Here is a 26,253-nt window from a genome sequence, read left to right as displayed (position 1 = left end):
ATGGTCCCAAATCTGCACATAGAAATCACTCCCTACGAAAGTAAAAGACTGGGCAGGCGATGCAAAATGCCCCCAATAAAAAGTAGGGGCGCCATTGGTACACTAAGGGAAAACACCATAACCAGGGCCCAAGACTTCAACAGCCTTCCATTAAGCATTAGGGGAATTGCCAATAAACCCCTGGCTGCCTTCAAGAGAGCTGGACAGATACCTAAAGTCAGTGCCGGATCAGCCGGGCTGTGGCTCGTACGTTGGACTGCGTGCGGCCAGCAGTAACAGCCTAGTTGATCAGGCCCTGATACATCGGGGGGCCTGGTCATGGACCGGGCCACGGGGGCGTTGATCCCCAGAATAACCTCCAGGACATTGAGAGCAAGTTTGTGAGCAGGGGTCTCAACAGGGAAAGGGTTAAATAAAGAAGGTTCTGTGTTGACATTTTCAGTTTCCTCTCATAGAAACTGAATATGGAAATGAAGGGAAGCATAGGATATACAAATCTTATTGCCTCTGAATTTGTTTATAAACGTGATTTCCAGTATCATTACAATTTAGCCCTGGCGATGCAGAAGGTATAAACAGTATATAACATTCAGTTGGAATTGCTTCACTTTTTCTAAGATTTTTGCCTTTACATAGAGCAAGAGAATTGTTACAAAATTTCCATGTTGATGCATATGTTTTATAAATTTTAGTCTGGCTTACCAATTTTTTGTGGTGTAAGTTCATGGTGATTATCTCACAAAATTACATAGCAAAATTGCTTTGAAATTGGTGTGTTTATCATATTGCCTAATACCATGCCATATAAATTTGTAATGTACCTACCTGAAATTGAAAGTCCCATCAGTCGATCTTTTTTTTTTTATGTATAATTTAGGGAGTTACTAAAGTCAATAATGTGTATAAATGGTTTTAAAAACTGACAAGCTGATAAGTAAGACACTTGTACAACATTTGGGTATCTTTATTCTGAAAAGTTTTTGCCAGCCAGTGGCTTCAGTCCAATACAAAGAAGAGCAGTGGAAGGTGGGTAGTTTGAGGTAATCAGTCCCTCTGCCTGGAGTTGATGTGTTCAGTCCACTTACCTTGATTAAAGTACAGCCTGTGCTGAGAAGAGACCTATACAGTGGACCCCCACGAATTCGTGGTTCCAAATTAACGAATTTTTCCTTAGAACCTAACTAATAATTGTTTGCGGAAATTCCTGCAAATTCGTGGATTTTTTTTTCTTTATTTGTGGCAGTATGTAATATTTTATGCATTTTAATGCTAAATATAAAGAAAAATATAATTTAATAATTTTGTAACTTTTTTTTTTTTTTCAACAAGTCGGCTGTCTCCCACCAAGGCAGGGTGACCCAAAAAGAAAGAAAATTCCCAAAAAGAAAATACTTTCATCATCATTCAACACTTTCACCTCACACATAATCAATGTATTTGCAAAGGTGCCCAGAATACAACAGTTTAGAAGTACATACTTATACATATACTTATAAAAATACACAATATATCCCTGCAAACTGCCAATATCCCAAACCCCTCCTTTAGAGTGCAGGCATTGTACTTCCCATTTCCAGGACTCAAGTCCGGTTATATAAAATAACCGGTTTCCCTGAATCCCTTCACTAAATGTTACCCTGCTCACACTCCAACAGCTCGTCAGGTCCCAAATACCATTTGTCTCCGTTCACTCCTATCTAACACGCTTGGTGGAAGTCCAAACCCCTCGCCCACAACACCTCCTTTACCCCCTCCCTCCAACCTTTTCAAGGACGACCCCTACCCCGCCTTCCTTCCCCTACAGATTTATACGCTCTCCATGTCATTCTACTTTGATCCATTCTCTCTAAATGACCAAACCACCTCAACAAACCCTCTTCAGCCCTCTGACTAATACTTTTATTAACTCCACACCTTCTCCTAATTTCCACACTCCAAATTTTCTACATAATATTTACACCACACATTGCCCTTAGACAGGACATCTCCACTGCCTCCAAGAAGAAGCTGGATGTCCTAGCTTTGTTTCACTTAAAGCCAGGACATCCAGCTTCTTCTCATTCATAACATCCTCAATCATGTCTTATCATTCGCATAACATCCACACACATTCAGACTTCCCACTTCGACAATTTTCTTCTTCTTATTCTTTTTAGTAATTATTACAGGAAAAGGGGCTACTAGCCCATTGTTCCCTGCATTTTAGTTGACTTTTACAACACGCATGGCTTACGGAGGAAAGACCTAAGTGTAAGTAGTGTGACCTAAGTGTAAATAGAAGTAGCAAGACGTACCTGTAATCTTCCATATTTATGAGACAGACAAAAGACACCAGCAATCCTACCATCTTGTAAAACAATTACAGGCTTTCGTTTTACACTCACTTGGCAGGACGGTAGTACCTCCCTGGGTGGTTGCTGTCTACCAACCTACTACTATAACATAAATATTAACATAAATTCAGCAAAATTTTCATATAAATATAATACTATATTAATTTTTTAGGGCTGTAGAGAACACAAAGCGACTGTAGAGGATAAATTAGTGTTTTTGGGACATACTTAGGATTTAAACTATAAATATTGGCATTTATAGACTTTTTTTTTTTTTTTTTCTTTTTTTTTTTTTAGCGTCCCGAATTTTTGGTTTTTCCAAATTTGCGGATGCTCTTGGAACATCCCTGCAAATTTTGGGGGACTACTGTATACTGCAGACAGATGAGTTGAAGCAGTGGAAGTAGGTCATGCTTATAGGTTAAGGCAGGCTTTGAAGAATTCCCTTGTGGTGCTGCCTACCACTGGTTCACTTCACCTGAGTGTAGTATATCAAGATTGATCGACTAAACATATTGACTTCAGACTGAGGGACTAATTAACTCTCATTCCTCCTCATCTTAAACTGATCTTCTATGTATTGGACTGAAGAAGCCACTGGCTGGTAAAAAGTTTCCAGAATAAAGATACCCAAATATTGCACAACTGTGTCATTTACTAAGACAAGAAGTTAGAGGTCAGGGTGCACTTGAAGCATCTACGATTTTACCCAGTTTGAGGCATATTTTAGGCTGATTGCATTGATCAACACTCAGTTCCTGGCTTTCCAATCTTTGAATTGAACACAAAACTGTCTATTCAACTATCAGAACTAGCCTTTAAAATTCCCAATGTTTATAATTTAGCCAATTTTGCACACAATTCAACTCAGTGTCCAAAATTAACACTGTAGATATTCCATTCACTCAGTCAACATTTCCTCTGTTCATTAATTACGTTTTTAGGCTTCTCTATAACACTTGCCCTCCATTTTGAATCCATCATCACAAAAAATAAAATTGAAGTTTTACCCTGTTTTTTGGCTACTAAAATATAACCAGGATTGATTACACATGATTTAGACTGTCCCAATAATTGGAAGAGACCTAGCAAAACACACAAAACATGCTAGGGGAGGGAGGGCTTACCCTTTCTCAGGAAAATTGAAAAAAAAAAAAAATACTATTTTTGCTACCTTGACTTATTTCAGGCCACTTCTGGTCTGAAACTGATCAAAATCGTATCTATTTCACTTATGTTTTCCAGTCTGTTAGTTGACACCATGAAATGCTCAATAAAACTATAAAAACCGCTATAAAATGCCTCAGTCTCGAATCAACATGCCAAGGTAGGGTGATCGATGGGGTGACGCAATTGCCATATTTCCAGAAGTGTGCTGACATCATAATCAAATTACCCCTTTGATTGTAACATGCCCCATCCCTTAAATCCTAGAGTCACTTATTCCATCTTAACTGGAATTCTGCTGTACAGCCCCATTCAAGGCAGGTGAAATTGCAGTTGTGGAGAATGTACAGACAACCTTCACTGTACATACAAATAGTCTAGCACCTCAATTACTGGGACTGCTTGAAGTCCCTTGGCATGTATCCCTTGGATCACAGGCAAGAAAGATGCATTATAATTTATACCTAGAAAATCCTAGAGGGACTAGCCCCTAATCTGCACAGGGAAATTATTCCCTACTAAAGTAAAAGATTTGGCAGGCAGTGCAACATATCCTCAGTGAAAAGCAGTATTCCCTACAAAAGTAAAAGATTCAGCAGATGGTGAAACATATTCCCAATGAAAAACAGAGTTGGTGTGAGTATGCCAAGAGATAACACAATAAGTGTCAGGGACCAAGAACTGTTCAGCTGCCTCCTAGCATACATATGGGAAATTACAAATAGACCCTTGGCTGTGTTCAAGAGGGAACTGGACAGAGACCTAGAGTCAGTACCTGACCAGCCTGGCTATGGTTTGTATATTGAACTGCATGCAGCTAACAGTAACAAATTGATTGATCAGGCACTGTGGGGGCATTGACCCCTGGAACACACTGTGTAACTCCTTCAGAGTGCAGGCACTGCCCTTTGCACCTCCAGGACAATAGTCCTACAAACTGATTTCCCTTAATCTCTTCATTAATGTTATTTTTCCCACTTTAACAGTATAATAAAAACATCGATTACTATTTGGATTACAGAATCCATAGTTTTTGTTTGTTACTCTTAGGCTATTTGCTTCAATGTCACAGTAACCCAGAGATAAATATCATTCACTATCAGTGGTTCTAAAGCTGCTTTTCCTGAAGAACTGCAGTAAAGCCACCATATGAATATTAATTGATTTTATACAGTTATACATGGATTTATTTTGGAAAGTTAAATGTTGGGTTTCATAAAATTTATTTTCTTTACAAACATTATTGAAATGTGTTCTATGGCATTTTGCAGAGAAAAATTAGCTCGTGAAATTGCTCTTCGTGAAGAAGCAGAGCGGAAACAAAAAGAATATGAAGAACGCTTGAAATCTATGCAGGAGGATATGGAACGACGTCAAAAGGAACTTCTTGATGCCCAAGAAACAATCAGACGTCTAGAAGAGCAACTTAGGCAGTTGCAGGCAGCCAAGGAAGAACTAGAGGCCAAGCAGACAGAACTACATGATATGATGGTGCGCCTAGAACAAGCCAAGGAAATGGAGGCTGAGGAAAAAATGAAACTGGAGGAGGAGATCCGTACCAAACAAGAAGAAGTTCAGCGAATCCAGGAAGAGGTTAACTTGAAGGATGAAGAGACTAGGAAACTACAGGTAAGCCTTTATCAGTAATTTAATGTAGACTGGGTGGTAGGTAGGAGTAAGGGTCATCCCATGCACAGTTGAAGAGGGGCAGTAAAGGAGGTCTTGAACATTCAACAGGCTTGTGTGAGTATGAGGATAAGGAGCTGACTCATGAAATCATAACATGATTATTAACTACTCGTAGAATAGGTGAGGTTTGAACCCATGGCAAGCCAAACCAAACCATCAAGGTTTTCAGGTTGGGAGATCATGCTTGTCTCATTTGCTAAACCACCATGACAGAACTACAGAAGCGTTGGAAGAAAACCAATATGCACATGTGGTATACATGGATTTTGCAAATGCATTTGACAAATGTGACCACCAGATGATTGTATACAAAACGAGGGCTACAGGCATAATGAGGAAAGTAGGTAGATGGATTTTCAACTTTGATAGATGGAACATAGTATTAAGGAGCAAAATCCAGCATTAGTGAGGTAAAAGGCTCATTACCCCAAGGGAAGGTCCTGGTGCCTCTATTATTTCATATCCTCATTAGCAGACATAAAAACCACTCACAACACTTTTGTATCCTCATTTGTAGGTGATACCAAGACAAGAATGAAAATCATCTCAGCAGAAGACACAGAAAAATTGCAGGAAGATAAGGGTAGTGTTTTCCAGTGGGCAGTGGAGAACAAGACATTTAATGGTGATAAGATCCAGCTGCTTAAGTATGGAAAGAATGAAGAGTTCTAAAGGGTTACTATACAGAACCCAAGAGGCTCATCATTCCTAATCATTAACAAGATTCAATGCCACAGTCTGCTTGCTCGAGTAGAGATGATTATTGTTGTTACAAGTTTTTTTTTTTTTTTTTTAAACACATCGGTCATTTCCCACCGAGGCAGGGTGACCCAGAAAGAAAGAAAAATACTTTCATTATCATTCAACACTTTCACCATCACCCATACATAATCACTGTCTTTGCAGAGGTGCTCGGATACGACAGTTTAGAATTCCTTCCAAACTGCCAGTATTCCAAACCCCTCTTTAAAGTGCAGGCATTGTACTTCCCATTTCCAGGATTCGAGTCCAGCTAACTGGTTTCCCTGGATCCCTTCACAAAACATTACCCTGCTCACACTCCAACAGCTTGTCAGGTCCCAAAAACCATTCGTCTCCATTCACTCCTATCTAATACTCTCACACACAAAACCTTTACCCCCTTCCTCCAACTTTTTTGAGGATGACCCCTACTCAGTCTTCCTTCTGCTACAGATTTATACTCTCCAAGTCATCCTACTTTGATCCATTCTCTCTAAATGACCAAATAACCTCAACAACCCCATTTCAGCCCTCTGACTAATACTTTTAGTAACTCCACACCTCCTTAATTTCCACACACTGAATTCTCTGCATAATATTTACACCACACATTGCCCTTAGGTGCGACATCTCCACTGCCTCCAGCCGCCTCCTCGCCACAACACTTACAACCCAAGCTTCACGCCCATGTAAAAGTTTTGGTACCATTATACTTTCATACATTCCTTTCTTTAGAAAGAAAGAAGGAACACTGCAACAAGCCTACTGACCCATGTGGAGCAGACCCATTAACACCCCCCCACCCCCACCTCGCCAGATTAGCCCAGTGACCCACCCAGTCTGGTCACCTCCACTCAAGGATGGAGCACTGCACCAGACCCAGCAGCACAAGCTAGTCAGGTCCAACTCACACCCACTCATGTATTTATCTAACCTATTTTTAAAACTATGCAATGTTTTAGCCTCAATAACTGTACTCGGGAGTTTGTTCCACTCATCCACAACTCTATTACCAAACCAGTGCTTTCCTATATCATTCCTGAATCTGAATTTTTCCAACTTGAAACCATTGCTGCGAGTCCTGTCTTGGCTGGAAATTTTCAGCACGCTATTTACATCCCCTTTATCTATTCCTGTTTTCCATTTATACACCTCGATCATATCCCCCCTAATTCCAAACCTTTCGAGAGAGTGCAGATTCAGGGCCCTCAGTCTGTCCTCATAGGGAAGATTTCTGATACATGGGATCATCTTGGTCATCCTCCTCTGTACGTTTTCCAGAGCATTTATATCCATTCTTTAATACGGTGACCAGAACTGAGCAGCATAGACTAAATGAGACCTATCCAAGGATATATAGAGTTGAACAACCTGAGGACTTCTATTATTTATACTTCTAGATATGAAGCCAAGAATTCTGTTAGCTTTATTGCGAACACTAATGCACTGCGTCCATGGATAATGTTTTTTGTCTCCACAGGTACCTCAATGTACCACTCGCCTTTTTTCCTTCATCAATTATATGGTTAACCTCATCTTTCATAAACCTGTCTACTGACAAGTCATAGAATCTCCCATAAGCAGTGTCAGCTTCCATTTTGTATTTGATTCCCTGAAATATAATCCCATTCCTCTCCCCAACACCTTAGCATTTACTTCTACAACCCCATCTATAAATATGTTAAACAACCATGGTGACATTACACATCCCTGTCTAAGACTTACTTTTACCAGGAAATAATCTCCCTCCCTCCTACACACCCTAACCTGATCCTCGCTATCCTCATGAAAAATCTTTACAGCATTTCGTAGCTTACTACCTGTTCCATACACTTGAAACATCTGCCACATTGCTCCCCTATCCACTCTGTCACGTGTCTTTTCTAAATCCATAAATGCAATGAAAACTAACCTACCTGTATCTAAAGACTGTTCACATATATGCTTCAGTGTACACTTGATATACACATCTCCTGCCCATTCTAAAGCCTCCTTGCTCATCTGCAATCTTACCCACAGTCTTACCTCTAATTCTTTCAATAATAACCCTATCATACACTTCACCTGGTAAACTTATTCCCCTATAATTTTTACAATCTCTTTTGTCCCCCTACCCTTATGAAGGAACTATGCACTCTCTCTGCCAATCCCTAGGCACCTTCCCATCTTTCATACATTTATTAAACAAAAATACCAACCACTCCAACATTATATTATCCCCCTGCTTTTAACATTTCTGTCATGATCCCGTCAGTTCCAGCTGCTTTACCCCCTTTCATTCTATGTAATGCCTCACAAACCTTCCCCACACTCACATCCTGCTCTTCTTCACTCCTAAAAGATGTTATACCTCCCTGGCCAGTGCATGAAATTACTGCCTCTCTTCTTTATCGACATTAAAAGTTCTTCAAAATATTCCCGCCATCTACCCAATACCTCCAGTTCCCTATCATCTAACTCCCCTACTCTGTTTTTCACTGACAAATCCATGTGAATGCAGCAGCGAGGAGGCGGTTGGAGGCAGTGGAGATGTCCTGTCTAAGGGCAATGTGTGGTGTAAATATTATGCAGAAAATTTGGAGTGTGGAAATTAGAAGGGGTGGAGTTAAAAGTATTAGTCAGAGGGCTGAAGAGGGGTTGTTGAGGTGGTTTGGTCATTTAGAGAGAATGGATCAAAGTAGAATGACATGGAGAGCATTTAAATCTGTAGGAGAAGGAAGGCGGGGTAGGGGTCATCCTCGAAAAGGTTGGAAGGAAGGGATAAGGGAGGTTTTGTGGGCGAGGGGCTTGGACTTCCAGCAGGTGTGCATGAGCGTGTTCGATAGGAGTGAATGGAGACGAATGGTATTTGGGACCTGACGATCTGTTGGAGTGTGAGCAGGGTAATATTTAGTGAAGGGATTCAGGGAAACCGGTTATTTTTGTATAGCCGGTCTTGAGTCCTGGAAATGGGAAGTACAATGCCTGCACTCTAAAGGAGGGTTTTTGGGATATTAGCAGTTTGGAGGGATATGTTGTGTATCTTTATATGTATATGCTTCTAAACTGTTGTGTTCTGAGCACCTCTGCAAAAACAGTGATTATGTGTGAGTGAGGTGAAAGTGTTGAATGATGATGAAAGTATTTTCTTTTTGGGGATTTTCTTTCTTTTTCGGTCACCCTGCCTCTGTGGGAGATGACCAACTTGTTAAAAAAAGAAAAATCCATGCATTCCATAGGCTTTCTTAACTTGTTTATCTCGCTCTAAATTTTTTTCTTATTTTTAGCAAAATTGTTTGACAGTGCCTCCCTCACTCTAATTTGCTCTCTGTTTGCACTCTCTCACCACTCTCTTCACCTTTCTTTTACTCTCCATATACTCTGCCCTTCTTATGTCACTTCTGCTTTGTAAAACCTCTCATAAGATACCTTTTTCTTTTTTATCACTCCCTTAACTTCATCATTCCAACAATCACTCCTCATTGCTACAAGTATCCGGTTTAAATAAATAACTGCTTCTCAGGCTTCGTTGTTTGTAGTTGATCTATTTCAGTATGCACCAAAATAAACACGTAGTCAGTGCCAGGAGCAAATGCAGAAAAACAGGACTACCTCTGCCTACCTATTGTACTTTGGTCTGAAACTACATGTGAAGATTTGAAGTCCAGGTATCATTTAATACTGTCCACCAACAAAATTTTGTATGATAGTTATGGGCATAACCGCAGCAACTAGTACTAGTAATCATGTATGTGATAGCTATGATTGTGAACAATCTGTCCCCTCCATCCCATCCCAAGTATGAGAAAAGGTTTGTTCAATTCAGCTGTGGGCAACATTGGCCACAGCTGTTCCTAAACTACTACTACTGTATCACCAGCCAAAGAACAGCACAGATGGAACAAATTGTAAAAACACCCTGGCAGAGTGGACTGATATCAGAGAGGTAGGAGAGTTACCAGAATTCTACACCACCATAGAACCAGTGGCCATGAAGAAGGAAGATATTCAAGTACCATAGGCAGACAGACCAAGCAAAGGAGTCCTATAATAATTTTTCACATTTGTACATCAGCTATCAGACGAGATTGGAACATCATGGACTTCTTCCATCATGAGAACCAGCCCTATCCTCCATCCTCGTGTACAGGTGGAAAGATGAGAACTACTCATAAGTCTGATCTACCTCAGTGTCTAGAGACAAACTGAACCACCTAATGCTGCACCAGACCATGATGGAGCAGCAGCTGTGAATATGCTTAGACCTGGTCCTAATGTAAAGACATTCATTGATTATTGCTCCAAAGTGCTCATTCCATACGTCTAAACTTGACTACGTCCTGTAAAGCAAGTTAATATTTTTTGGGACTTGTATCTCCAGTTGGTTGGCACAAGTCAGAAGTGTGGAAGGATATTTGAGTTATATTGGCACGAATGCAGTGCTATCCAACTGGCAGAACTTTGAGAAATTATGCAAACAAGAAGGAGCTTTTGATATTTTGACTAATCATTAGGCTGCACTTGCCTCTGACAACTTCGTCAGCACCCTATAATCAGATGTACTGTTTAACATTCCATGGCTATGGTTAATTTTGAGAAGATAATGATCTGCTCCCTTGATACAGATGTGGTTGTCACTGTTTTATCCATGACCTTATTGGACATTGATCAATTATGAGTATCATTTGGAGATTTGGAGTTGGAAACAAGTTTTGTTGTATTGCAATTCACCATTTTGTGGCCTCACTAGGTTCAGCAAAATCAAAGGCTCTACAAATCTTTCACAGTCTCAGAATGTGACAGTGTCATCATTCTGCAGCTATGATAAGAATATTAAATATGGAAGCTGTACCCAGAACTCACAGAAGTATTGCTACAATTACACTTCTTGCTTGAAAAGCTGCATTATCACAGTTGCTGTCATTGAACAATTTGTTGTGCTTTGGCACCGTAGAACTAGCAACCTTTCTGTAGCTGATGAGGTTCATTGAGAGTTATTCATTAATCTCTTGAGAGTCCAGACCCCCCAGTCTACAAAGTGTCCAGAGGGTCCAAGAATTTTCAAGAAAAAAAAAAAATTATTTTTTTCTTATAAAATGGTAGAAAATCTTTTTCTGAAGGTAATAAAACAAAAAGTACGAAATTTGATGAAATTACACTTGCGTGGATTTTGCTGCATCAGCGATATTTACACATTGGCAATTTTGCCCACTTTGAGTCCTATTTTATGTCATTTACAGTAGAACCTTGGTTGTTGAACTTAATTCATTCCAGATGTCAATTCGACAAGTAAAATGGATGACAACCAAAGCAGTTTTTCATATAAAGAATAATGTATATAGAATTAATCTGTTCCAGACCCCATATAACAATACTATAATGATTTATTAAAAATGTACTAACTAGTACATAAAACTAAAAATGAATACTAAAAGAAACTTTTAACTGAAATACTGTACAGTTAATGAAAATTTAACAGCCTCTTACCTGTCAGAGGAGAGCTAATGGCATACTAGAAGCAGAAGGTGCAGGAGAGGAGGGAGTATGTTGCCGCTGGAAGGAGAGTCACCTTCTGTTAACTCCTTCGGTGCCGTTCCCATAATATTATGGCTTTGAAGCTAGTGTCAGTCCCGTAATACTATGCTAAAATTCTAGCGGCTTCAAATCTTGGGGGGATGGGCGTTTGCCTACATTTGAGAGGATGGGTCTGCATTGTCAGTGTGCTCAGTATAAAAAATCCTGCAGCACTCAGTGCATAATGAGAAAAAACAACGTGTTTTTCGTTTAAAACCGTGACTTTGCCGTTTATTTTCGTATGGTATTTATGGTTGTATTCTCATTTTCTTGGTCACATTTGATGGAATGGAAGATATAGAACTAGAGATGATTTTGAATGGTTTATGGACTAAAAGTATCTTGAAATTGAGCTCAAAATAGTGTAAATGTTCGATTTTTGCCAGTGTTGAAGAGCAAGCAAATTACATCGCTTATCCAATACACGTCAACTGGTGGGTCTAATATACTTTCACAAATGCGCTAATATTATTTATACAATAATGCAGTAATCTTCTGTTTTTTGTGTGAATTAAAATTCAAAATGGAAAGCAAGTGTAATATAAGAGGGGCCTAGAGACATGATTAATGATCAGTGAAAATTTTATTTTAGTGCTAGGAATGTTTGCATTGTTAATTCTGGACCCTATTTTGAAATTGGCCTTGAATTGCATATGAAATTGGCCAAATTATCAATTTGATCACTGTATTGGGTAGTTGAAATCGGTAAATGGGAAGTTTCTTGTACTCAGTCAATAAAACAAAAGGAATTCTAGCAAAATAGTTATGAGCTTGGTCGGCTGGAACACTGGAATTGGCCAAAAATAGGGCTCAAAATGGGCAAAATTGCTGATGCATAAATATTGCAGAGACCGCTAACTTCGCAAGAGCAGATTTCTACGAGTTTTCCATCAAATTTCATACTTTTGGTGTCATTACCATTAACATTCTCTATCATTTCATAAGATTTTTTTTTTTTTTTTAATTCTTCGACACTGAGAACAAGTTTGTGAGCAGGGGTCTCGACAGTAAATTTATTTATCTTTAATGAGATGTTTTATTTTGATGTAATAATATGCAGAATATTTTTTTATATATACTCTTCATACTCATACCTGTAATAAAGTTGGTAGAATTACCGACAATATGTAAAGTAAAAGGACACAAGTGCAACTAATGTGACATTTATTGTGGCAACGTTTCGCTCTCCAGGAGCTTTATCAAGCCATTTGATAAATGGCTTGATAAATGGAGAGCAAAACGTTGCCACAATAAATGTCACATTATTTGCATTTGTGTCCTTTTACTTTACGTACTCATACCTGTTGGCATTACAACTCTTAATGAAGATTTTTTTGTTGTGGCAGTCTAAGATTGTTTGAATTTTCTGCTGTGAATTTTGCTTTTATGACTTGTTCTTCACAATGTATTAATTTACTTATGCTTTTCATGTTAAATATTGATGTTTACATTTTTCATAATAAGATCCTGAAGCAAGAACTGCATGAGGGACAACCACGAGTAGGTGTAGGTGGTAAGGTAATTAGTATGATTAGTTTACACTGTGTGCTGGAAAGGTTTTGTTTCTATTAATAGAATTCATTTGTGTTATGTATATTTAATAACAGCAAGAGGTGTAGCAGTGTAAAGGTTTGTGACATGCTATGCATTATTTAAGTTCATTACCTCCTTCAACCCTTATTTCAGTCCTTCTCCAGCTTCCTCTCGACTCCCTTGCCTTTGACTCAGATGAGGAATAAACATTGCTGAAGGAGACCTGTAGCAAAGGACCAAGAATATACCTTGTCCAAGGTGTACTCTGCCATTACCCTTCTTGCTTTATGTTCTTCGCTTATGCTCTTCTCTCCTCCTATTATGTTCTTTTATTGTCTTCTCTCCTGCTCTGCCCTTACCCTTCTTCTACTTGTTCTTTTCTCCTCTTCATCTGTCCATTCTCTCTTACCTCTGCCCCCTTCTCTCCTCTCACTCTCTGACCCCTTCTATTCTTCACACCTTCCTGTCCCCTCTTCTTTCATGCTTTCATCACTATCCTCCCTGTCGTGTCCTTCCTTTCTTCCCTCTCTGCCATTTTCCTATCCTTCTCTCCTCTCTGATGCACTCTTCCTGCCTTTCCCTCCTTTTTTATACCTTCCTACCTTTGCTCCCTTCTTCCCCCTTTCAGTTTTTCATTCTGCCTCCTCCTTTTATCTTTATCCCTTTGTCTCCCCCCTCTCTCCTAGTTTTCTCACCTCTGTTTCCTACTACTATTTCCTTCACTTTTTTTTTCTCCACCCCAACCCTTCTACATTTTGCTTTCCTTTCTCTTCCTCTATCTCTCCCATTATTTTTTTTTTTTTTTTTTTTTTTAAGTGGTTACAATTAGTGGCTGCATGCATCTCCTCTTTTGCCCTTCAACTTAAACCATTTCTGTGCTCTAACATTTGACTATTGTACTTGTTTGAGCATGAAGACTTGCATATTTAATATACACATTATATCTATTTTCTCAAGATTTTATTTTCTCCCATCCCAATTCTTCTAATTTTGGGAGATATTATGGTAATTTTTATGAAAGTTCCTGACAGACTGAAGTTTTCTCCTACATTGGTATTGTAACTTTAAAGGAAATGTTCGTCAAGATAATTCTCATCAATCTTTGTATCTTCAGGAAGAAGTTGAAGAGGTCCGTCGCAAACAAGAAGAAGCTAGTGCTGCCTTAATTGCAGCTACATCAACGCCTCAGCATCTTAATATTGCTGAGCAAGAAGACACAGAAGAAAATGATGATATTCCCAATGGGGACATATCAAAAGAACTTTACACTAGTGATGAGCCTATTGAAGACCCCATAGAGGAAAGGAGGACTCTAGCTGAACGGAATGAGCGACTACAGAATCAGCTGAAGGTAAATACAAGGATATTATTCTAGTTTATTTAGTTTTTCATGAAAGTATTGATATATTTTGTATTACTGATTATTTATGCTTTAGTGTTCAGTCAATTTCCTTGATTTAGTTATGTAAATCATTAAACTAACAAAGGCTTTGCCAATTTTAATCTCAAAATTTAAATGGATAAGGATCAGGTTAAGGAAGAGGCATTAACATGCAAGAATGTTTAAGGAAGAGTAATGACAGAAAATGTTTGTCAAGGGCAAGTAGTAGGTTGGTAGACTGCAGCTATCCAGGGAGGTATTGCCATTCTGTCATACAAGTGTGAAATGGAACCTGTTTAACAGGTGGAAATAACACATTAGTTCCCTTAAGATAAAGTTGTCTTTGTTTATGTAGCTAAAGAATAGTATTGAACAAGGAATTTTTTCAAGCACTGTACAAATGTCTTGTCAGTGATTAGTAAATGTAATGTCACTACATGCTTGATATTTTAAATTCATTTGTTCTCAGGCACTAAAGCATGATCTTGAATCTACGAGGGATACTGAAAAGGAGACAACAATGGACAAGATTCATAAGGAGAATGTACGGCAGGGAAGAGACAAGTACAAGACACTGAGGGAAATTCGCAAAGGCAACACAAAACGACGAGTAGATCAGTTTGAAAATTTGTAAGCATGACAAACCACCCAAACTTCACGAACTCATATAAATAACTACACAGTCACAGATATACACACAGCCACAAAGATCTTAGAATCCATTTCCTTTATATAAGAGTAAAGTGGAACAAGCTGGACATGAATACAATAGATGTATTCAATACAGGTTCATAAATACTGTATAACTAAATCACATCATTCAATCAAAAGTTAAGAGGCAGGTCAAAGAGCTGGCATGCTACTCCTGCATTAATAAATAATTGCACATGCAGTAACATACAGCTAGGTTCATTAAATGCATGTACACACACATACACATGCCTATTCTGTAGAAATCATCTCTTCAGTTCTTTGCCTACATTTTACAGGAAACACTGAAAAATTGTGCTTTGTAAAAAAAATTAAACTTATTAGATAAAATTGCAAAATTATAGTCAGTCAACATTAAGAAGACTTAGAGTCCAGTTTTATAGATTGGTAATTTAATTAATATTTTTTCACTACATTGGCAGTCTCCCATAAAGATAGGATGACAGAAAAAAAAAGGAAAAATTTACCATTCATTAATTGTCTTGCCAGAAGTGTGTAGACATCACAATTAAAAAATGCCCTCCAAACTGTAACATCCCAGTGCAGGCAATGTACTTCCCACCTCCAGGTCTCAAGTCTGAAATGTATATATAGAGCAAGTTCCATTAGCTCGTATCTAGGGACATTTTTGTCTCGATTTTGTATGAAAATTTATTGTTACAACATTCTAGATTATTTAGATGTATATATATATTTTTTTTTAATTAGTGACAAAAGCACTTTAGTGTGAGCAATGTGATATAAACCATTTCAGATGGTGCTGAACCATACAAAGCAGTCTTACACAATTCATGCCATGAAATTTGGTAACAAACCTTCATTCCTGTTTTTCAGTAACTTGAGTCTTAGGTTTGAGTAGCTGCATATTATTGATATTTTTGTAAAACCAGCACAATGATTTCATTGTACTGCTTTTTTTTTTCCCCAAGCCTTACTTCTCTCGCAGTTTATATAGGTAAAGAAATGAAGCTAGAATAAGATTTTTACACTTAATGCTCTGGATGGTAAAGTAAGGCCAAGCATTGTTATGAATGTAAATATATGTTGGTTGATGGGTAGTCTATTTTGAATATTGAAATTTGTATTCCTACCATCTAAGTATAGGCCACCTTTTAGTGTTGTACAGCTTGATTTCCCTGAGAAGATCTGATACAGTGGTGTAGATCTGGTCTTTTAATGTTTTTATATATATATTTATATAGTTCTGGCAGGGGAAGGGAGTATGATGCAAAATATTTGTTCCTACACAGGTCTTCCCAGCATTTTTAGTTTGTTTGGTTCTTGATGTATTCAGAATAGTAACCTTATCAATTTTGAATGGTGTAAATGGTAGCATATTGGATAATGTCTTTAGAAATACTGAAATCTCTTGAAAACTTGTAAGGAAACAAGCCAATTATTTTCTTGTGTTTGAAGAGGTCTGAGGGGTAATTATAAACTTTTTCTAATAAAATTATGTGAAAGGAAACAAAATATTACAAAGATTTAGCCAAAACAATGCTTTCTTGCTTTTTCAAGATTGTATGTGCTGCCAGTGCCTATGCAACAGCCTTCCTTCTTTACTGTCCTAGGTCTTCCTGTACGTGCTTACTTTTGTCTTGGCAGAATCATATTTTTTCTTGCCCTTGTAAATATCCTGTTATTAAGGTTCTAAGGTGCTTTGTTTCAAAACATTAAATGCAAAAATTTGGTAATGCCAAAAATGCATACCATATATGAAACTGAAAGTATACACTTCCAAGTTCAGCAATAAGTGCACAAGATTTTGATGTATGTATTTCTTCAGTGTCTTGTATTTTCAGTTTTTTCTGTGCACAATTACTTTTCTGGATGACCCTTTTGGGTTTAGCACTTTTGATTATATTATTTTTCTGGAGATATATATAATATTACAGATTAAAATATTCCTAAGCACCTAGGACTGGTAGTCACCCAATTCATATTTAAATTTTTTGTTATAATAAATATAATGTTAATATCAGTGCATTATCTTATAGTTGTATTAGCCAAAATATTTATGAACTCTTGTAACAATAAATCAAAATGTTTAAAACTATTTTTTTTTTTTTTTAAGGTTTACCTACCAGTTGTATTTTTTTTTCTTTAACATGTTGGCTGTCTTCCACCAAGGCAGGGTGATCTGAAAAAGAAGCATTTTCACCATCATTTTATTGCCTTGCCAGAGGCATGCAGATTTGACAGTTTAGATGTCACTAAACAGCAAATATACTAGTCCTCTCCTTTAGAGTGCAGGCACTGTACTTCCCACCTCCAGGACTCCTAGTCCAGTTAACCAGTTTCTGTGAGTTCCTTCATAAAATATTACCTTGCTCACTCTCAGACAGATCAAGTCTCACAAACCATTTGTCTCAACTATCTAATAGGCTCACACATGCCTGCTGCATGCCCAAGCCCCTTGCACTCCAAACTTTCTTTACCCCCTCCCTCCATCCTTTCCTAGGACAACCCATACTCCACCTTCCCCCCACTACAGATTTATACACCCAAGTCATCCTGTTTTTTCTCCATCCTCTAAATAACCAAAGCACCTCAGCCCTCTGAATAATACTTTGTCACTGCGCATCCTCCTAGCTTCCACACTACGAATTCTCTGCATATTTATGCCACACATCACCCTCACATACGACAGCTCCACTGCCTTCAGCCTTCTCACTGCAACATTCTCACCCATATACAAGTGTTGGTACCACTATACTCTCATGCATTTCCTTTGTCTCCATGGATAATGTTCTTTGTCTCCACAGATACCTCAGTGCACCACTCCCCTTTTTTTCCTTCATAAATTCTATGGTTGACCTCGTCCTTCACATACCCATCTGTAACATGTCCACTCCTAAATATCTGAACACATTTACTTCTTAAATACTCCCTCCAATCTGACATCCAATTTTCCTAATGCATCTCGTTTGGTACCCTCATCACTTTACTCTTATCGATGTTCACTTTCAAATTCCTTCTTTTATACTCCCTCTCAAACTCATCCACTAACCTTAGCAACTTGTCTCCAGAGTATTCCAATAGCACAGTATCATCAGCAAAAAAGTAACTGTCACCTTTCGATTTTATATTTGATTCCACATTTACTTTTTACAACCCTGTCTATAAATGTTAAATGACCATGGTGAGCCTCAGTATCCTCATAAAAATTCTACAGCATTTAGTAACTTACTACCTATTCTATACACTTAAACCATCTGCCACACTGCTCCCCAGGATTAAAGGAGGGTCCATCAGCAAGAAGGGAAGGTAAAGAGAGAGTAGTAGAACGAAGACGACGTTGGAGGTAAATTCTGCGTGCTCGTTGATAGAGAGGGCAGTCTAACAGAATGTGGCTAATCGATACTGGAACTTGACACTGCTCACAGAGAGGAACAGGGTGCCTCTCCATGAGATACCCATGAGTAAGACGAGTGTGGCCAATGCGAAGGCGGGAGAGAGTGGTCTCCCAACTTCGGCACTGATGACAAGAAGACGGCCAGTAACCTATGCTCGGTTTAATAGAATGAAGTTTGTTACCGAGCAGAGTTGACCAACGTTGTTGCCAACGGGTGCGAAGGTGGGTAGCTATTGCAGCAAAATAGTCCAGAAATGGAACACCTCGATAGGAAATTGGTAGGTCATATACTGCTGACCGCGCAGCAGTGTCTGCCTGTTCATTGCCCTGTACGTCGACATGACCAGGGACCCAACAAAAAACAATATCTTTATGTTTGGTAGAGATACGGCGTACCCAAAGTTGGATACGGAGAACTAGGGGATGAGATGTATCAAATTTTCGTATAGCCTGTAGAGCACTAAGGGAGTCTGAGACTACTACAAATGATGACACAGGCATAGATGCAATACGAATAAGTGCTGCAAGAATGGCATACAGTTCAGCAGTAAAAATGCTAGCTGAAGATAGTAAATGCCCTCGTACGACGCTGTCCGGAAACACTGCTGCGAATCCGACGCCGTCTGAAGACTTAGAGCCATCTGTGTACACAGCGGTGGCATGAGAATGGGAGTGGAAGTGATCAAGAAAAAGAGAGCGGGAAGCCACCGTAGGCAGTTGAGCTTTCGAGCAAGGGAGTGAGAAAGAACAGACCCGAACAGCTGGAACTTCCCAGGGGGGCAGGGAAAAGTTAGATGCTACATGAACATATAAAGGTGGTAACTGAAGGGAAGACAAGAGTGAATGTAGGCGAAGAGAAAAGGGACGGAGCAAACAGGGGCGGCGAACGAATAAAGAATGTCTACTAATATCGGTGACCATTCTATAAATGGAAGGATTGTGTAGATCGTGAGAGCGTACATAGTAACGAAGGCAATGGGCATCACGGCGATCAGACAAGGATGGAACATTTGCTTCTGTATAGAGGCTCTCAACAGGGGAAGAGCGAAAAGCACCAAGGCACAAACGTAAGCCTTGGTGATGGATAGAGTTAAGGCTAGAGAGAGTAGCAGGAGAGGCCGCGGAATAAATCTGGTCACCATAATCGAGTTTCGATAAAACGAGGGCTGAATGTAGGCGAAGCAGAGTTCGACGATCAGCTCCCCAGGAAAGATGAGCAAGGGTTTTAAGAAGGTTTAGCCGGCTGTGACAAGTTGCCTTCAGAGAGGTAATGTGAGGTTTCCAGGTTAACCGACGGTCAAAGAGAAGGCCTAGAAACCTGACTGTATCACGTTCGGGGATACGGGAGCCATAGAGATACAAAGGATGATCGGAGATAACAGAGCGTCTAGTGAAAGTAATTTGGTGAGTTTTGGTACTTGAAAATTTAAACCCATGTGTGGTGGCCCAAGTGGAAACACGGTCGACCGCATGCTGGAGAGAAACTGCAATAAGGTGACAGTCAGCGCCTGCACAAGCAATAGCGAAGTCATCAACATAGAGTGATGACCAAATATTGGGTGGAAGAACAGAGGCCAAATCATTTATAGCAAGGAGAAAAAGTGTTGTGCTTAGAACACATCCCTGAGGGACACCTTCAGCTTGGACGAAGTCCGGGGAAAGAACATTATTGACTCGAACACGGAAATGTCTGTCAGTTAAAAAGTTCTTAAGGAAGGATGGTAGATTGCCTCGGAGGCCTAAGGAATGGGCCTGGGCCAAAATATTATACCTCCAAGTTGTGTCATATGCCTTCTCAAGGTCAAAAAATATGGCAATAACTGAGTGATTATTCGCAAAGGCATTACGAACATACGTATCCAAGCGTAGTAAGGGGTCTATGGTAGAACGACCCTTACGAAAGCCATATTGACTAGCGGAGAGACTGTTGTGAGTCTCTAAATACCACATTAAACGTCGATTTACGAGGCGTTCCATCACTTTGCAAACTGCACTTGTAAGAGCGATGGGGCGATAGTGGGAGGCATCATGTCCTGTAGTACCCGGTTTGCGGAAAGGGAGAACAATGGCAGATTTCCACAGCTGGGGAAGAACTCCTTGTGCCCAAATAAGATTGAAGAGGTGTAAGAGGACTACAAGGGCTGACCGATGTAAATGTTGTAACATACGAATATGAATGTCATCAGGCCCAGCTGCCGATGATCGGCAAGCTGAGAGCGTTGCCTCCAGTTCTTGAAGTGTAAAAGGCACATTATACTGTTCTTCTCCGAGAGAAGAAAAGTCCAAGGGTACTAACTTTCTGGCAGACTTTGAGGAAAGAAACGAGGGGCATAGATGGAGTCCTCGGGAAATACGGACCAGATGTGTGCCAAGTTCAATGGCAACGTCGAGAGGGTTCGCTATATCAACACCAGTGACCCGTAGAACAGGAGCCGGGTCAGGAGAGTATTTACCACTCAATTTCCTCACTTTTTTCCAGACTGCACTCATAGAAGAAGCAGAGGTGATGGTGGAAACATAGTCTCGCCAACAAGTGCGTTTAGCTTCACGGATGACACGGCGAGCGATCGCACGCTTCTGCTTAAAATCAACAAGTCTCTCAGCGGTTCTATTGTACCGGTACCTGCCCCATGCAGCACGTTTCAAACGTACTGCACGAGCACAAGCAGGAGACCACCAAGGCACGCACTTCTGAGAATGCCTGCCTGAGGTTTGGGGTATAGAATGAGAAGCTGCTGTATAAACTGATGTCGAGAAGATGTGTAGGAGCTCATCAATGGAGGATGAAGAAGGAACCTCACTAAAAGCAGTGAGGTGTGAGTAAAGATCCCAATTTGCCCGATCAAATTGCCAGCGAGGGCTACGGGAAGGTGGTGAATAGGAAGGAGAAGTAAGAATGATCGGAAAATGATCGCTGTCATGTAAGTCTGGTAGAACAGACCAGGTGAAGTCTAGTGCAGTGGAGGAAGAGCAGACTGATAGATCGATGCAAGAGAGAGTATGAGTACGAGGATCAAAATGGGTGGGAGTACCCGTATTTAAAACATGGAGGGGGTGAGAGGCAAGAAAAGCCTCCAACTGAATGCCACGTGAGTCACAATGAGACCCCCCCCAGAGGAAATGGTGGGCATTAAAATCACCAAGTAACAGAAGTGGTGGTGGTAAGGATGAAACAAGAAAGGCAAAGTCTGGGATAGAAAATGCTCGAGAAGGAGAGAGATATAAAGAACATATTGTAAACCACTTATTCAAGTGGATACGGGCTGCAGTGTAATGCAGCGAGGTATGGACAAATAGTTGACAGTACGGAATATCATTGCGTAGAAGAAGGGCACTTTCATTAAAGGTCCCATCTGAGAAAGGATCCGAAGAATACAATAAATTATAGCCTGAGATAGGTTGGAAAACAGCCGAGTGTAATTTTGGTTCTTGTAAGCAAGCACCAACAGGGGAAAACCTGGAAAGCAACATCTGAAGCTCACCCCGATTACCCCTGAGGCCGCGGATATTCCACTGTAAATAGGCCATGATTGGCGATGAAGAAAATATCAGGAATCTGTAGGTAAAGGTACCTACGGACTAGAGGGGTTAGAAAAGTCAACGTGTGGTGGCATTGGAAGATGTTCAAGTAGCGAAGGAACGGAGCGTTGCGAAGAATGGGGTTGTGAAGATGGAGGAGAGGGAAGAGAAGGAACAGGAAGTGAATCAGTGTCCATTGAAGGTTTAGTCTCTGCAATATATTCTGAAATGGCTTCAAGTGTTTCTGAATTCAAAGATGTATGGGAAACCATATTGGAGATAGGAGGAGGAGGGTGAGTAAAGATTGGGACAGTAATGGACTGTACCAAAGTAGAGGGGGAGGGAAAAGTGTAAGGGACTGGAGATGAAGTGTGGGGGGGGACAGAAGAGGTAGAAACCTGGGAGGTGACAGAAGAGGGAGAAACTTGGGAGGGGACGGGGGTGGAAGGCATAGTACGAGGAGGAGGGTGAATCTCCACACTTGTAATAGAGCCAGAGAGAGGGGAAGAACTAGGTACAGAGACTGGAAAGGTAACGTGTGGAGGTGGAAGAAGGGAAGGAAGGGGCAAAGAAGATTTGAGCAATGTGGATTTTTTGGACTTCTGAGTAGAGGGGCGATTGGTATTAGGTGTCGTACGAGGTCTTGTCGATACTGGGGCTTGTGAGGAAGGACGCGAAGATGTGAGAACAGACTGAGTTGTAGTCGGGACGTCAGAGCCAAGGACAGCAAAAGGATTAGATGCCGTAGTGGCTATGGGAGGGGTAACAACAGAGGAGGCTGCAGAAGATGGGACCCCAGAAGTGGGGGGACGTTTGGAAACACGAGAATAAGAAACACGGGGTAGTCTCCCTTGGAGGCGGAGATGAGTAACTGCCATAGCATAAGGGAGACCTTCTGCCTCTTTGAGGCAACGGATTTCACGTTCATTTAAGTAGACCTGGCAACGGCGGGAGTACGAAGGGTGAGCTTCATTACAATTAAGGCAAGATGGAGGTTGACTGCAAGATGTATTAGAATGGTTGTCGGCACCACAGACTGGGCATTCGGCCATAGATCTGCAATATTTCGCTGGGTGACCAAAACGCCAGCAATTTCTACATTGTTGCGGTGTAGGTATCACCTTTCGAACTTGTAACCGATGTCCCGCGACATATACAGAGGACGGGAGTTCTCGGCTGTCAAAAGTTAAACGAGCCACATTGCAAGGGTAACGTCTCCGCCCCCGGGCAGGAAGGACATAAGTGTCTACTTTGAGGATTGGGAGATCCTGGAGTTCCAGCTGTTCAAAAATGTCATTGCCACATGACTGGAAATTCTGTTGGACTATGGTATGGGGCAGAATGACAGTACCACTACAAGAATTGAGAGAAAGATGTTTTTCAATAGTGATAGGAGTAGTATCGATATTCGAAAGGAGAGAAAGATCATGAGCTTGGGTAGCATTCTGGACAGTGACGATGCGTGTACCGCTCTTGAGAGCGTGAAATGAAATATCTCTGCCAACATGACGCAGGAGCGCTTTGGAAATACTATGGTCAGAAAGGTAGGCAGAAGAAGAAGTTGGTCTTAAAGTAAAGAATTTAGTCCATTGTGTGGTCCGAAACTGAGCGTGGAGAGGGAGTGCTTGACGTGTCGGTCGTTTCCGAGTAGAATGGGAAGGTAACGACGGAGCATCATCAGGAGATTGACGTTGGCGTTTAGGAGTAGGACCGGAGTTGGTCCGGCAGGAAATGGGTGGGCGATTCGAAAATTGCCGTACCGTAGAGGGAGAAGCCGGAAGCATAGTCAAAGGAGAGCGGAGTTCAGACAAATCGAAGGAGTCAGTCGAAGCCCTGGTACCTGAAGCGGGTGAGGAAACAGCACCAGCAAGAGGTACAGGGGCATCAGGAGTGTCCGAAGAGTGGTCTAAACACAAGGCAGGATCAGAATGGGGTGCGGTATCAAGAAGGGGCCCGGGGGTAGTGGTTTCATGGACTAGGGCTGCCATGGTTAGGTTACTCCTTTGCTTTTTGTTTTTAAGAAAAAAAAAGAAAGAAGAAAAGAAAATAAAAATAAAAAAAAGAATAAAAAAAGGGGGGAGCGGGGAGGAATAGTTCCCAGGAGGAATGAAAGGGCCGGAAATCCCCCTCCGCGCCCAAGAGGACTCGACACCGCTAGTAGCGCAGATGCAGCATGGAACCCGTGCCATACCCTACCCTTCATGCCAGTAAACCAGCAATCTGGGATAGCAACCTCACATCTGCCGAGCTACCTCGGTGGACAAAAGAGAGGGCGGCCGGATATCCGCCACAAAGCATACCTCCTTCAGCCACCACCCCCGGAATCCGAAAGGTGGCTTCCAGAGATACACCCGTCGCCCAAAAGACACCCAAAGCCACTCCGGGATACCGGAGAGGGATCGGGACATCCCTAGGCAATCCAGATTCCACGGCAAACTACGCCACCGCCAAGAAACCTCAACGGAATGGGATGGACCCCGGTGTCCTTTCCCCTACCTAGGAACTAGCGCGCCTGTGGGAGAAATCACGAAGGCTAAAAAGAGGAAGGGCAAAAGGGAGGGGTGAGGAGGAGGAGGAGGAATGGAAAAAGGGGAGGATGGGGAGGATGGGATAGGGGAGGGGAGAATGGGGGGTAATTAGGTTCGGTCTGAGGAAGAAGACCGACAGGGCTAATTCCTCAGACCAAGAGCCTCTTCACCACGCCAAGGAGCCCCCCTTGAAGAGGTAAAAATTCTACAGCATTTAGTAACTTACTACCTATTCTATACACTTAAACCATCTGCCACACTGCTCCCCAAACAGAGGAAGATGTTATTGAACTCCAGGTGGATTTAGACAAACTCAAGTTGTGGTCAAAAAAAAAATGGCAGATGCAGCTCAATGTAGATAAAAGCAAAGTTCTGAAACTTGGGAATGCCCATAACCCTAGCATTTATAAACTAAATAATGTAGTACTTATGTATACAGCATGTGAAAAGACTTAGGGGTTATGATAAGCAACAACTTGAAACCAAGACAGTAGTGCCTAAGTGTATGTAATAAGGCAAACAATTACTGGGATTTATATCAAGAAATGTAAGCAACATAAGTCCAGAGGTTATACTACAGCTCTATACATCATTAGTAAGGCCTCGCTTAGATTATGCAGCTCAATTCTGGTCTCCCCATTGTAGAATGGATATAAAGTTATTACGGAACATTCAGCGAAGAATGACAAAACCATTGCATAAGAAATCTTCCTTATGAAGAAAGATTGAAGTCTCTTAAATTACAATCTTGTAAGATGAAGAATGAGGGGAGACATGATTGAAGTGTTTAAGTGGAAGATGGGTATCAACAAAGGAGATATAAATAGGGCCTGGAGGATATCCCTCCAAGAGAACCTGAAATAATGGATTCAGATTGGATAAATTTAGATTTAGGAAGGATACAGGAAAGTACTGGTTTGGAAATGGTCGATGAGTGGAACAGTTTGCTAGTAGGGTGATTGAAGCTAAAACATTGGGTAGCTTCAAATTTAGGTTGGATAAATGCATAAGTGAGAGGGGTTGAATTTAAATGGGACTTGCGCACGAGTTAATAGGTTAACATTAATGATGAGCTGGGTGAATATTTTTGTTAATGGGTTTGGATTTGACATGGACCTGCCAATAGGCCTACTGCAGTGTTCCTCCCCTCTTATATTCTAAAATATGCATTTTTCTAAATACAGTAGACCGTCGTTAAACACGGTTTTGTCTAGCATGATTGAAGAACTGCGGCATATTTTTGTATAACGCTTTTGTAAAATTAACTCGACACGATTTGCAGGAGGGGAAAATTTTTTTGAAACATCGCCCATGGGATACATACCATCCTCTGGTAGGAGATATATCTTTTTTCTTGCCATATCTTAAATCTGCCAAGCAATCATGGCATCCAGTAGGTATACAAGTGTTGCTGAAAGTGGCAAGAAAAGGCTTAAGCATTTAAGTCTTAGAATTTATGAAGAAAATAGGAAGTATTAGACGAGATAGCCAGTGGCAGTAATGAAGCGTCTCTTTGTGCACATAAAAAGAATGAGGTAAATACGAGTTTGTGTGGTGACTTACTGACTTGACTGATTTATTGACTATATTACTGACTGACTGACATGCTGACTTGACTGACTTAAAGTTAGACTTTTTCACTGAAGAGGATCCTGAAATGGTGTCTAGAGCAGCTGATGCCTTACCATCAATTGTATGATGTACCTCAGGGTAAAATATAACAGAAATCCATTACAGAATTTA

At 40.6% G+C, this 26,253-nt stretch overlaps 1 protein-coding gene across 6 annotated transcripts in view; it reads left to right on the top strand.

The window, feature by feature from the left end:
* LOC128695351 (moesin/ezrin/radixin homolog 1) overlaps nt 1-17,164 on the top strand; it is a 78,675-nt gene extending 61,511 nt beyond the window's left edge. For 5 of the 6 annotated variants that reach the window (XM_070095373.1, XM_070095376.1, XM_070095372.1 and 2 more), the window contains 4 exons: nt 4,772-5,129; nt 12,948-13,001; nt 14,131-14,367; nt 14,867-17,164. In XM_070095373.1, the coding sequence (XP_069951474.1) occupies nt 4,772-5,129; nt 12,948-13,001; nt 14,131-14,367; nt 14,867-15,031 (814 nt within the window). In that variant the 3' untranslated portion in view covers nt 15,032-17,164. The remainder of the gene's footprint in view (nt 1-4,771; nt 5,130-12,947; nt 13,002-14,130; nt 14,368-14,866) is intronic. The other variant, XM_070095377.1, reaches the window with a different exon arrangement.
* The last annotated feature ends 9,089 nt before the right edge of the window (nt 17,165-26,253 follow it).

This window comes from Cherax quadricarinatus, chromosome 50, assembly GCF_038502225.1.
Source record: "Cherax quadricarinatus isolate ZL_2023a chromosome 50, ASM3850222v1, whole genome shotgun sequence".
NCBI lineage: Eukaryota > Metazoa > Arthropoda > Malacostraca > Decapoda > Parastacidae > Cherax > Cherax quadricarinatus.
The sequence above is the reverse complement of the archived record's forward strand: the minus strand, read 5'-3'. Positions and strand labels throughout refer to the sequence as shown.